Source organism: Neolamprologus brichardi, chromosome 10 (genome assembly GCF_056152115.1).
Source record: "Neolamprologus brichardi isolate AB-2024 chromosome 10, ASM5615211v1, whole genome shotgun sequence".
NCBI lineage: Eukaryota > Metazoa > Chordata > Actinopteri > Cichliformes > Cichlidae > Neolamprologus > Neolamprologus brichardi.
The window spans coordinates 12,469,494-12,482,343 of NC_142113.1; the positions used below are offsets into that span (position 1 = coordinate 12,469,494).

The 12,850-nt window shown below is 39.8% G+C and overlaps 1 protein-coding gene across 3 annotated transcripts; it reads right to left on the reverse strand.

Moving 5' to 3' along the window:
• Window positions 1-802: 802 nt before the first annotated feature.
• On the reverse strand, window positions 803-10,431 carry rab6a (RAB6A, member RAS oncogene family). 3 transcript variants are annotated; one of them, XM_006802128.2, is made up of 8 exons: window positions 10,091-10,431; window positions 7,731-7,789; window positions 7,556-7,609; window positions 6,882-6,987; window positions 6,540-6,651; window positions 4,545-4,638; window positions 3,787-3,853; window positions 803-2,254 (listed from the first exon to the last, which is right to left on the reverse strand). In XM_006802128.2, exons 1-8 carry the CDS (start codon window positions 10,158-10,160, stop codon window positions 2,190-2,192), a joined length of 627 nt encoding a protein of 208 aa, XP_006802191.1. In that variant the 5' UTR covers window positions 10,161-10,431; the 3' UTR covers window positions 803-2,189. The 3 variants fall into 3 exon arrangements, 2 of the variants coding, with proteins under 2 accessions (XP_006802191.1, XP_006802192.1); XM_006802129.2 differs by lacking the exon at window positions 4,545-4,638 and adding an exon at window positions 6,208-6,301; XR_015719710.1 differs by lacking the exon at window positions 803-2,254 and having other exon boundaries at window positions 3,808-3,853; window positions 4,545-6,301.
• Between the last annotated feature and the right edge of the window lie 2,419 nt (window positions 10,432-12,850).

Consider the following 12,850-nt stretch of genomic DNA (forward strand, 5'->3'; position numbering starts at 1 on the left):
GCGAGAATTCAAACACTCGCGGACTTTGATTTAAAATAAACTATTGAATGAAAAAACAAGAAACAGACTGCAGTCCAGAGAAGACTGCTCGTCTTCAAATAAATAAGAAGAAATTTAGAAGTAATAAACGTTGACGGGAGTTGCTACTTCGCAGTGAAGTAATTATTACTGACCTCTTTCGAAAGCTTTTATAATGTGGCATTATTTAATGTCTCCGCGTAGTTAGTTATTGTCTGCTTTGTAATATAGCCTAGAATCATATGCAGATGACCACGATATTAATGAATAGCTGTGCCACAATCTGATGCTAGATCCCAACTAGGTCAGGTAAATAGGGTCACTTGACATTTTGCATAGTGGATTGCTGGCATGTCTCGTGTTTGGGGGGCCACCATTGCATTATTTCTTCTGTGAACAAACAGTAGGTAATGAGTCAGGCCAGTTACTGTAACTTCAGCATACCGTGATCTTGTCTATTTGTAAATTTTTGAAGCACCTTGGTTATTTTGTACCTCGACAGTCATTTTGAGATTTTATGTAAATTAACTGTAATATTATTGGACATCAAACCTGTATGTATAAAATCAAAAAGTTAAATGTGATTTGAACACTGAATGTCTCTGACTATAATCACTTTCTCAGTACACAGCTAAACATCTACATTTCTGTAACTTTCATTATCCTGTAGTAATTGCTGCCAGAAATTATACAGAAACAGATCAACATCTCAGCACTTGAAAAATAAAAATATTGAACTGATTTATCCAAAACACATGTCAGAAACACAGATCAATACCAGCAGTGTTGACAAGTTTACTTTTATTCTTTCATTTGAATCCATTCCAGAAACGTTAAGGACTACAAAGCTATACAAACTGAACTCTCGCCTGTAGTTTTACACAAAAATTGCACAATATTTTCAGTATGATCAAAGTGCCACTTCGAGGCAGCACGTGAAACAGCAGTTGCTCTCTGCTGAGTGTCAAAGGTGGTCCAGTTTGGATGCATATTTTATTAGCGACTCATACCCAAAGTGAAGATATTAACAGCCATACAAAAGAAACAGGAATCTGATAGAAATAAATATTACAAGTCATTGTGGATTAAATACATATGTAGAATCATCACTAACAAGAGATCAATGCCAAAAAATAAAAACAAGGAAGTGTTGATAAAACGGCATACCAAACCTAATTAGATAAATCCAAAGCCAAGGAAGCCCTCTACAATTCAACTCCAAAAGGCATATATCTTCACATCTAATGTCTATTGTCGGATTTATGAGAAAATCTACAAACACTATCAAAGAAAGTTTTAATCTATGTCAGCTAAAGTCTTTAGGGGAAAAAAAATCTATCCAAATAAAAAGGTAATAGAAAATGGAAGCCAAGGTAAAAATAATCCATCTCAATAGACGTGTGGGCAGAGGAGGAAGGACGGTAATGTGTTTGATGCAGTCATGTTATGCATTTGTGCTGGTTTCCATGGTGTGTAGGTGTGAGACTGCGTGACTGTGCAGGTCGTGTTGGGAGAACTGTGACTCAAGTTTAAAATAAGCTCCTAGCTCACACTTCATGGGTGTAGTATACATGTCTACACCCAGCACTCCAAATAATGATTTACTTTGAAACAATCCTACAACCTTTTCCTCATTTTATCCCAAAATGTTAAAAACAAAATAGTTTGAAGAAAACACCTAAATTAACTTGGGCCAATCAAATACAAAAGCGCTTATTGTGTTAACTGACAAATGCACACAACACATTCACATTGTGCTTATTAGGCTTAAAGCAATATTTACTTCTTTTTTCTTTTTTTAAAGATTCTCACTCTTAGACAAATACATTGATTTGATGACTTTGACACACATCTTCTTTCAGTTTGGTTCAAAATCATCTTTACCCACAAACTATTCTCATTTTTCTTGTACTACCATCTCTGCTGAAATGACAGAAGGCTTAGTTCAAGCATAAATATGCAATGTTTCAATATGTTTCAATGCATGTGTGTTACAGTGCAAATATTCAATTTAAGTACAACTGAAGTGACTTTCAGAGCAGCCCGATGGGCTACCAGACTTCCATGATGGCGAGGATAACGGATGTAGTGTTCTCTTTCAGGCTGGGGGACAGTGGAGGGTGTAGTGAAGGATATGGGCGCAGAAAAACTGAATGTATTAGATAGAAACATTAGCAGGAACAGCCTCCTTCACTGGTAGGTTGCTCTGGTGGTTTCTCCAGCTTAATGTCAATCACTGAAAGGTTTAGGAGTTAAGAAACAACATTGAAAAGGAACTCTGAAATGCAATGGCTGCCAGAAATGGACAAAACTAGACAAAGTCTTTCCAAGACAGAAATATTGTTGCATAAAGTGCATAATAACACATTAATGAAAAGCAGGTCTTATATGGGCTACCTTGGTGCTAGGTCAAGATGCATTGGCATTGATTAAACAAATAAATTAATTAATAGCTCTAGATTTCTGCTCAAGGAAAGACAGTCACACTTTTTTGGCACAATGGTCCAAAATGTCCCATTGGTGTTCAATTAGCCTGAGATGACCGTGATTGTAAATGCCAGCACGTTTTACATTATTTTCATGATCATTAAAGTAGTCAGTGACCACATGTGCTGTACAGGTAGAGGCCATTTTCACACTCCAGCAGTGGTATTGCCCAATTCACATGTATTGGTTTATGACACATTCACAATAAATTACAAAGGCACTCCCCTATAATGGAGCACTTGTTGATGGTGGGAAGGAAGAAATAGCTTAACAGAAAGATCTCTGGCAGAACCAGGCACCAAAAGGGTTGAAGTTTTAAAATAAAGTTCTTAGTTCCAAAAATGAACTTAGTTTTAATTTAAAACTAATACTGTTAACATATACTGCATTCTCTCTCACTGTGACACAGAATGCAAAGCTGGTCTTCCAGCAGAAAAGCTTCTAGTTGTTGGGCTGCTGGGGAGTTAAGAGCGCTATCCACCCACTGTACTGTGTATATGGCGTGCCAAAGTTGGAAAGTCTTTCAGCTCTACATGAACTTCTGTGGGTGTTAGCTGAAGTTTTTACCCTTTAATTGCAGGAATAAATTATCACCATTCAGATATTTTACAAGATCAGATGCTTCAACTCAATGTGACGACTCATACTGGTCTCCATTTAACTGAGGTCAGTATTTCACCACTTATTGCTAGCTGAAAAAAGTGCTCTTTTTAGCATGTTGGTGCACAGGTATGTCCTTTATAAGATGATATTGTGCTAACAACAAGGACACAGACCAGACAGAATATTAAAGTAATCTTAAATATTCTTATGGACACATGATGGCTTATGCTATAGTTACATGGCAAACTTATCAAAGCTGAAGTCAGTAAACATCATAACAACATCTTTATAACTCAGTTTGAGTTCAGACTTAGGCACGTTTCTAGGAGCATGACTGACTAATGTGCATTCACTGTCTGCTCTGATCTGTATCAGGACAAACTTCAAAACCTTTCAAGTCTGTTTCATACCCTCCAAAAATAGACCATCAGTGCAGAGTGTCTTTGATATTATACTCATTAAAACAGGCATCCAGCTGAATCTCAATAGGTGTCCTCACTGGTAAAACAAATCTAGAACGACATGTGGGTTAAGCAACAATAGTGAGATGTCACAATTCTGCACTTGATTCTCCCTGTGGCCGTGCTTATCCATATGACAGACATAAGAGGGCAAAGAGACCTCTGACTCTGTTCTGTCATGTCAGATGCAGACACTGACATGTACACAAAAGGATACTGTCCTCTCTACTCTTGTCCTGTGTGGTGTCCATGCCAGGGAGGGCAGCTGCCACACGACGGAAAAGCTGGAGGGAAAGAGAACCGCATGTATTCTTTCAGACAAGGAATATACTGAGGGCATGATAAAAAATACAAAATGAAATCGGCACAACATGTTGTGTATAATCCTAATATTAACTGATCAAGCATAAGGTCCACTTGAAACTCACACAGAGAAAGACACCCAAGAGAGATTTATCAAATTTGATCTCAGTTTAGCAGCTTGTGTCTCTGACACTATAAACCAATTTCTGTGCTGCATCAGTGATTTGAAAAGAGGATGGAGCTGAGCTTTAGTGACATCTTCCATTGACAAAGCTTGGAGGATTTTAAGCAATGAATGGATCCATTCATAAAATTCAAGAGAAATGTATGATGATGCTCAGCATCCCCTGCCCCCACCAAAGAGCGTCGTGGAAGCAGACTTATGACATGCAGAGTTCACAGCAGCAGTAACACTATTGCTGTGGTGATCAGTGCTGTGCAGGTTGTTGATTTGCAAACTCTGGTCCCCATCTTAAGACTTTGTGATAAAAGGTTGGCCAATAGAAATCATTACAGGGGGGAGAGAGCTTGAAAAACAACCAGTTCTCTTCACTAGTGACCAGTGGAAACTGATGTTTAAAGCACACCTTTTGCACACATGCGTGTGAAATAGAAGCCAATCAGAAGAGAGCACTACGAGAACACATACACATGTAGGTGCACACGCTCTACCTGTTTGACATTGTAGCCTGTCTTTGCACTTGTTTCAATAAACAGAACATTCATCTCTTTCGCTCTCTGTTCTCCCTCCTCTGTGGTTATCTGTCTGTGATGAGCCACCGCGAACAACACACAAACACCCACCAGGACACGCACATACCCCCACAAACATCAACACAGAGACAGGGGAAAAGAAACACAGACACTGTGATTATGTTGAAGAGCATTAACAAGCCGTGCCCTTCCTGCTGTGGCTGCCACCACTGCCCAGCACCAAAGGTTTCCCAGTAAACTTCCTGGAAAAACAGGAAGAGAAGTGAAACTTCCAACATCTCAACCATAAATGTTATATTCTCTGTGCTTGGCTGAAAAACAGGGTTTTGGAGATCCAAGGCATTGCTAGGCCAAGACGAGTAAAAAGATTGTAAATAAGTTTTTAGAGGAGCTTGCAGGTAACAGGGAAAAGCCATACACGAGACTGACACCCACACACTCTCATCACCTTTAGCAAGAAAGTGATGAATACTTGTTTTATTTAAAGAAATACGCACAAACAAGAGCAATTTAGACTAAGAAGCCCTTTTCAGACATGCACTCAATTCTGTTAATCAGATGGCATCTAAACGCAGAGGTTACAAACGCACATCACTTCTCCACCTTTGAGTTGCTCAGCTCACTAAAAGACGTGATTGTTGTGGACAATCCCCTAAACTATGATAATGTGAGGGGAGGAAAAAATAAAGTTTTGGCATGAGACATCAGCTTTCAGCTTTTTTCCATGGTCTCACTGCCAGAAATACTGCAGAAGCCACAAAGCCACTCCTTTGTTACATATGTTAAACAGACTTTTTATTCCATGCTGGACAAAGTCCAGCATCTAGACTGGTCCATAAAAATCACAACCCACAGTGTGAATTTAGTGGTTCACTTAGTGGTCATTTATAAGCTACTGTTTAGTAAAATTGGGGCAACCGTGGCTCAGGGGGTTGGGAAGTTCGTCTGTAACCGGAAGGTTGCCGGTTCGATCCCCCTGCTCTCTGTCCTGGTCGTTGTGTCCTTGGGCAAGACACTTTACCCTACCACCTGCTGGTGTTGGCCAGAGGGGCCGATGGCGCAATATGGCAGCCTCGCTTCTGTCAGTCTGCCCCAGGGCAGCTGTGGCTACAACTGTAGCTCGCCTCCACCAGTGTATGAATGTGAGAGTGAATGAATAGTGGAATCATAGAGCGCTTTGTGTGCCTAGAAAAGCGCTATATAAATGCAATCCATTATTATTATTATAAAATTGGCCCAAGTGTTTATGGTTGCAATTGCATATATACAGAATGTGGCGTAATAACCCCCCAGAATAATTTGGGACACTATATCCTACTTACTATAGTGTGAAATTTGGCGCACAGCACACAATAAAATCATGATTACCGTAGCGTGTTCTGTCAGAGTGGGGATGTTTGAAAGAAGCTTTGATGAGTATTAATGTAAAAGAAAAGCTCCATGTCCAAATAAGAAAATGCTGTCATTTTACCAGATCAAAAATTTTATGCAATCCATGTCTGAAAAGGGGCAACTTCAGGAACCTAGTCTGACTTATATTTTCAGTGGGAGACCTTTGGAGGTGAAACCCAGGAGGCAGCATCTACAGCAGGGCGTCAGAGCACGGCTCACACACTCTTACCTGCTTTACGTTGTAGCCCGCTTTCGCACTAGTCTCAATAAACATTACATTTAGTTCTTTGGCTTTCCGCTCACCCTCTTCAATAGATACTTGCCTGTGGTAGATAAAACGGTTAAAAGACTCACAGCAAGAGACAATACAAATTCAAAAAAAGGCTTAAAAACAAAAAAACTAACAAAAAAAACCCCAAAACAGGACACTTTCAGGTATAATGCATGAAAGAAAAAAATCAGTGAGGCCACCAGTAACCAGTAACAATCAATAACTTCACTTCTATGATCTTCATGGAGTGCCTACTTTAACAAAGGCAGAAGCAGGAAAACACAGATTACCTTTTATCTGCAAGGTCTGTCTTGTTTCCCACCAACATAATGATGACGTCACTTCCTCTTTCTGTTCTCACGTCATCAATCCATTTTGTGGTTTGCTGGAAAGAGTTGACATCTAGAAGACAGATGGAGATAAAAGGCCTCAGGTGAGAAAACACAGTGGTTAGTGACAGCAAGGCAATAAGCAAAGAGAGTTACAAGCTGTAAAATGTGCAACTTTTTTTTAAATTAAAAAGAAAAATATGCTTCGGTCATACTAGTGTATTTAAATGGAATCAATGCATTCCTCAGCATCAACGATGTGAATAACCTAGGGCACTCCCAGTGGACAGGTGAGCCACATACTTGTAATGTCGTAAACTACGACTGCAGCTGCAGAGTCTCTGATGTAACTTGGGATGAGGCTACGAAATCGCTCTTGCCCCGCTGTGTCCCACAGCTGCAACCTAATCTGTGGGGGAGGAAGGGGAAGGGGATGGAAAGAAAAAAGAAAAAAAAAAAGAAAGAAAAAAAAAACAAGATGAAAATGAAACAAGAAAAACAAATAGACAAATGGGGTAAGTTTATGTGACAAAAAAATTAATAAAAGGAAATAAAGTTGGACTAATGGGAAAAGATAAAGAGAGAGAAAGGTGAGCACGTAGTTCATGCAGGCAGTGAATAAGCGCCAGAGAGAGCTAGCTGTCTGGGCCTTTGGGAGGGAAGAAAGAAGTAATCACCCTTCACTTGTCATCAGCCCTCCTCACTGGATCAAGTAAGGTGTTTAATTTCAAAACGGTGATGAGAAAGTAGATGGAAGGGTAGGAAGGAGAGGAAGAAAACTCGTGTTGAGGGAGGAAATGAACAGAGAAAAGGAGGATTGTCCAGGGGGATACAACACTCCTGATCACAGTAGCAACGTACAAATGCTGTCTCTGTGTGTGTTAGAAAGAGCATAATTCAGTGGCTAAAGAAAAGCAACTGGACAAGAAGAAGAAAAACAAAAACAGAGTTACTGGTTGTGCCAAAAATAAACTTACTGTTCTGTCTTCAAGATACATAGTTTTCGACAGGAAATCAATTCCTATTGTGGCCTGAAAAAAACAACAACAAAGAATTAACCAAATATTCACAGTCATTTCCAATGAGTATTGCTGTTGATATTAGGCATCATCAATGATTATTAAAGTTAAAAGTGAAGGTGTTAAGTCTCACTTGGTAGGTGTTGTCGAAGCTGTCGTACATGAACCTGGTGATCAATGAAGTCTTTCCCACTGCACAAACACAAACAAGAAACTCTTAAAGAGTGCAATGACCACACGATCACTTTGATTTTGGAGAAGACTTAGGTACATCTTTTCCCCTGGAAAAAAGAACTGCATTTATAACTGAATCTATTCTACATTTTCCCCCAATTAGAAGAAAATTTAAAAACTGAAAATGCTTTTTACACTTTCTGAGCACCCAAAGTCTTCAAACAGATTATTTTATCTGATCAACTGTCTAAAACCTACACATATCTAATTTACAATAACATAAAGCTAGCCAGCCACTTTTAACTGGTTCACTAATAATTTCAGCTGTAATCAAAATAATTATTTCGGGGCTAAATAAAAACTACGCAGATCTCTGAAAGCTTGCAGAAATTAAATGTGTTTAAAGTTATTCAACCCGAAGCAGCTGCTGTGGCCCTTTTCCACAGATGATGACCACTAATAACAGAGTAAAGCAAGCCACTTCATGTCACACAACTCCCACTGCCCTCTTGTCCACTAAGCGTGTAGTGCACAGCTGTTCAAAGTAATTCAGGAGTCAGAGGGTTGAGCAAAGCACAGAGAGAAAAAGGGCTGTAAGCAAAGTTTGCCATTTATGTCTTAACTCCCCCCACCCATGTATCCAGGGTGCTGATTTGATCCACAATGGAGGGTTTGTGTCCATATGTAATATAAAACTCTGTAATGTTGTTTAACACACAAAACTACGCTTTACAAACTTTGCAGCTGTAAAATGCTTCAATTTTTTTCTAATCTCGTAAAAAAACATTTATGAACACCTTTAACACATCAGGGACAGTCACACAGCAGCTCTGAGTACTTGCACAGTGCTGCCAGTTCTCAGACTGTTTTTGCTGAGCTCGAGTTACATTATCAGTTACAATGTCCATCAAGGGATGGTAACAGGGCTACAGACAACCCTGCTGTTTACAAGGCTTAAAGGAGCCACAGCTTATCACACACTGTGTGTAAACGCAGTGTGTCTGTCCCATCTTGGTGGGACTTGCAGATCATATTACAGCAAAAACATTTATTACAGTTTTGTCAATAATGTCATCAAATTTTGGCTTCCTTAATTCTTTCCTAGTTTCATTTATCATAGCAGCTTCTCAACTCACATCTTTTCCAAAGAGATCTGTATTATTTTATATGCAGTCTATGTGCGACTGAAAGACAAGTTTTATGTTTTGGGAAAAAGGTGTGCAGGGCCTCTTTCTACATTTGCATTTTTTAATGTTCTTGAGTATTTTTTATAATAAATATTTGTTCAATGTAATGGTTCTGACATTTCTTGTAAGTAATTTCTTCAGTTTAGATGTTTATTATGCATTTAGCTTCCTTTTTTTAATGAGTGATTGGGTTTGCTATTCTTCTCATCACAGCAGGAGAAGCCATGACTTCTTTGTTTCTTTCTTGCTGGAAAAGAGTGAATAAATAGTGCAAAACCTCATCTTGACAATAGCCCCTTTTTTGTCTTCCCTATTGTCCTTTGGTGGCTATCTGAGTTCACGTTTGATCCAAGTTTCTCTTTACCGGTCTTTACCAACTTCATACTGTTTTAATAAAGCAACATGAAACAGCTAGTTCAAATATGTTGCAAGTAGATTCCAAAGAAAGAGACAACGCTGGACCAATAACCCAAATTCTACTTTAAACCCTAAAATCTGTGGACACCGCGGACGACACAACGAACAGCCACACAGCTTTACCTAAGACATGAAAAACAGCCCACACGAACCCTCTGTGTGGACACTGAAGGAGTGTAAATTAGTAGGGAGATCGCAGGAATGTTGCTTGGCAAGATCGGCCAATTTGGAAGTTGCTCCAGGGTCGAAATTATGAATTTATGATCACTCTAGTATTATGAACATCTTCTAAACACAGCAGGGTATGTCTGGAGTTCACCTATCCTTCAATAACGAAGAGATACCAAAAAAATAATGCTGGCGCTTCATAATTTAACATCCTGTTAAATGGCACTTGGTAATTTCCGATGCCTCCGTTAATGATGTGTTATCACAGCCCGTCACACAACTGAAGTAAGAGTCCATTTTTACAGACATGACTCATTTTGAAGGAAATGAATCACCTTTTTAATCGGGCCAAGGCGAAGAAACTGTTCGTAACAAGTTACTGTGTCGTAATGCCATCACTGCCAAGTGTTAACGATACGTGGCTAACGTTAGCTAGCTAGCTGGTTGACGTTAATCACCCACCAAACTCTGGTGTTAGCTAAATGTCTAACAGAGCAAAAATGTAAATCCTACATCCCACAACATTTAAAATTACCAACAGACTTACCGCTCTGTTCACCAAGAAAGACCAGTTTAAATTTTCTTAAAGGGTTTCCGAAGTCTCCGGCCGAAGACATGACTGAATCAAACCTTGACGTTACTTTTCGGGAGCTTCCTAGCTAGTTAGCTAATGCTAACTAACCAGTTGTTGTCAGTTATCAAATATCCAGAGGCAGCGAAAATGAACAGCCCCACTCGTGGCTGACTTGAGCAAATTTTGTGCTCAAAGCGTATTCCTTCAAAGTCCAAGTCAATATTAAGCACCGCACTAACTACTGCGGCTAAGTCAGCGTTACTCTTCTCCTCTGTCAATTACACCCAACTAACGAGCCACCTCGGGCCGCTCTTCTTCAGAGACAACTTTATGGATAGATGTGTCTTGGCATGTTGATGTGCTGCCCTCTGCTGGTGGAGCAAAAAACCCACAAAACCCTTTGGCAGAGCAACGCACTGACACATTTGATTCAGTAGATTTTATTTTTATATTATTTCACAAAGTTGGAAGCATGAGGGAATTATGAGGGAAAAAAACTACCGCGCCAAGGACAGAGAAGAACAGAAGGAAAAGGCACGGTGTGTTTTTTTAAAGCCCACTAGAGGGGGCACTTTCATCACAGGTAAGATTTTACTACTAAGCAACTTTAATGGGAACCCCAATAATGTTTAAAAAATTAGACGGTGACTTTTACCGATGGTTAAATTACATGGAAAGATTTTTTTTAACATCCATCCATCCATTCATTCATTCGCTTATCCTGTTCAGGGTCGCGGGGTTGGGAGGTGGGAGGGGGGCTATCCCAGCTGTCTCAGGGCAAGAGGCAGGGTACACCCTGGACAGGTCGCCAGTCTGTCGCAGGGCTAACACAGAGACACAGACAACCATTCGCACTAACATTCACACCTATGGGCAATTTAGAGTTTCCAGTTAACCTATCCCCACTAACTGCATGTCTTTGGACTGTGGGAGGAAGCCGGAGTACCTGGAGAGAACCCACGCAAACACGGGGTCAGCACTTATGACGAAATCCCTCAGAAGCAGAAGATTAAGGAAGAAAACAGGCACTAATACATGAATATTTCTATTAAAAACAGTCCCCAGTAGTGGGTAAAATTTTCTTTAGAATTTCTTTCTTTGTTACTCAGAGTTTTTAGGTAAACTTTATTTCATTTTTTTTTCAATGTAGAATAAACGTTGTTTAAAGAAACTGTGTAACACTCCTATATAGCATTCGACAGTGTTAATCAGTCCTGTTGGTGCTGAAAGAATAGCATTCTTTTTGTTCAGCCTATTTTTAAACCTCACTGCAATGTGCACATGTTCAGCCTTATATTCGCTCTATTAATGCCAGGTTTTGCTGGCAACCATGTAGCATCAAGCCAACTGGCATTAAGAGTCCTTGTGAAGGAAATTAAATCACAGTTGAGGGTAGCAGTTTGTAGCTGTAAAAGTGGATGTCTGACTTGTTAGTTCTATTATGTCAGACACTTTTTAAAAAATGGTATCAGGCTGTGATGTTTACAGGGTCCTGATGTTTACAGGACCCTGTGTAGCTTTTATTGGATTACTCATGACCTTCAGCTCATCAGACAGCTGCTGTCCTGAAGGATGAAGCCCCGAGGCAACATACAAGGTGGTTTACTTACTCCACCCAAGGACAGATAAGATAAAATAAGATAAGACTTTATTGATCCCACAGCAAGGAAATTTGTGCGTTACCTCAGCTCAGGCACAGATAGCAGAAGAAAAATCAAAAAAATCAAAATAAAATACAAACAAATACAAGATAAGTAAAATAATACACTATACACAACGGTAGCATACACAGCATATGATTATGGATAGAGGGATGTATGAATGACTACCTGTCTACCTGTTTAATTCTGTTAGTGTTTTAATAAATTCTATAAATGATCCACTCTCATATACAGCATGTATGAACAGTACACCTCTGCTTTTTTACCTGCAGTCATTTAAATACCAAATCAAGATACTTATAATCTCCCACTGACTGATAACCACTTTTGGTCTCAATATTTCGTCATTACAGCATCCTTGTTTTTAGGGTAATTTAATTCTTACATAATTCCTATTAAAGATACATGTGCTGTGTAAGGGCATGTATTATTTGTGTGGACATATCCATCCTGATGAGATCAAAGATGAGCTCAAACAGAAAATAAATTAAAATGTCAGAACCCTACAGATGCAAGTGTTTTCTTCAACTATTAATTAACCGGAGGAAACTGACTTCACCCTACTGTTCACTAGCCTGGATTACATTTACATTTTAGGGGTTTTAAGTATAAAAGGCAATGCGTTATTAGTGTATGGGTACAGTATGTGAGGACATGCCTGCTTGAGCCAGCTGTTCTAAGTCACTGAAGAGAAGACACACCTGCGCCCCGCTCTCATTCATGTGCCATGAAGCTCTGAAGTCTCTTTGTAGAGCAGCTGACGGGCTGATGCCAGCCCTTCAGCTGCTCTGGTTGTGACCCACGCCTCATTAAACTTGAGCCATCAACTTGAGCCGGCTGCCTCTCCCCTCCCTCTTTTCTTTCTCCTTAACAGCACTCCTACGCCACATGTCCTTGGTCAGGGAAAGACCCCAAATCTCCCGCCCCTCCCACTGAAGATGCTGAATTAACAAATTCTCCATTGCTCCCGGTCTCCCTCACTCAGTCATTCTCCGTCTCTCACGCATAAGCATACAGAGGGATGCGGCACGTGTGTTTCCACGCGCACAGCAAGACGGATTGCGCTGTAGAC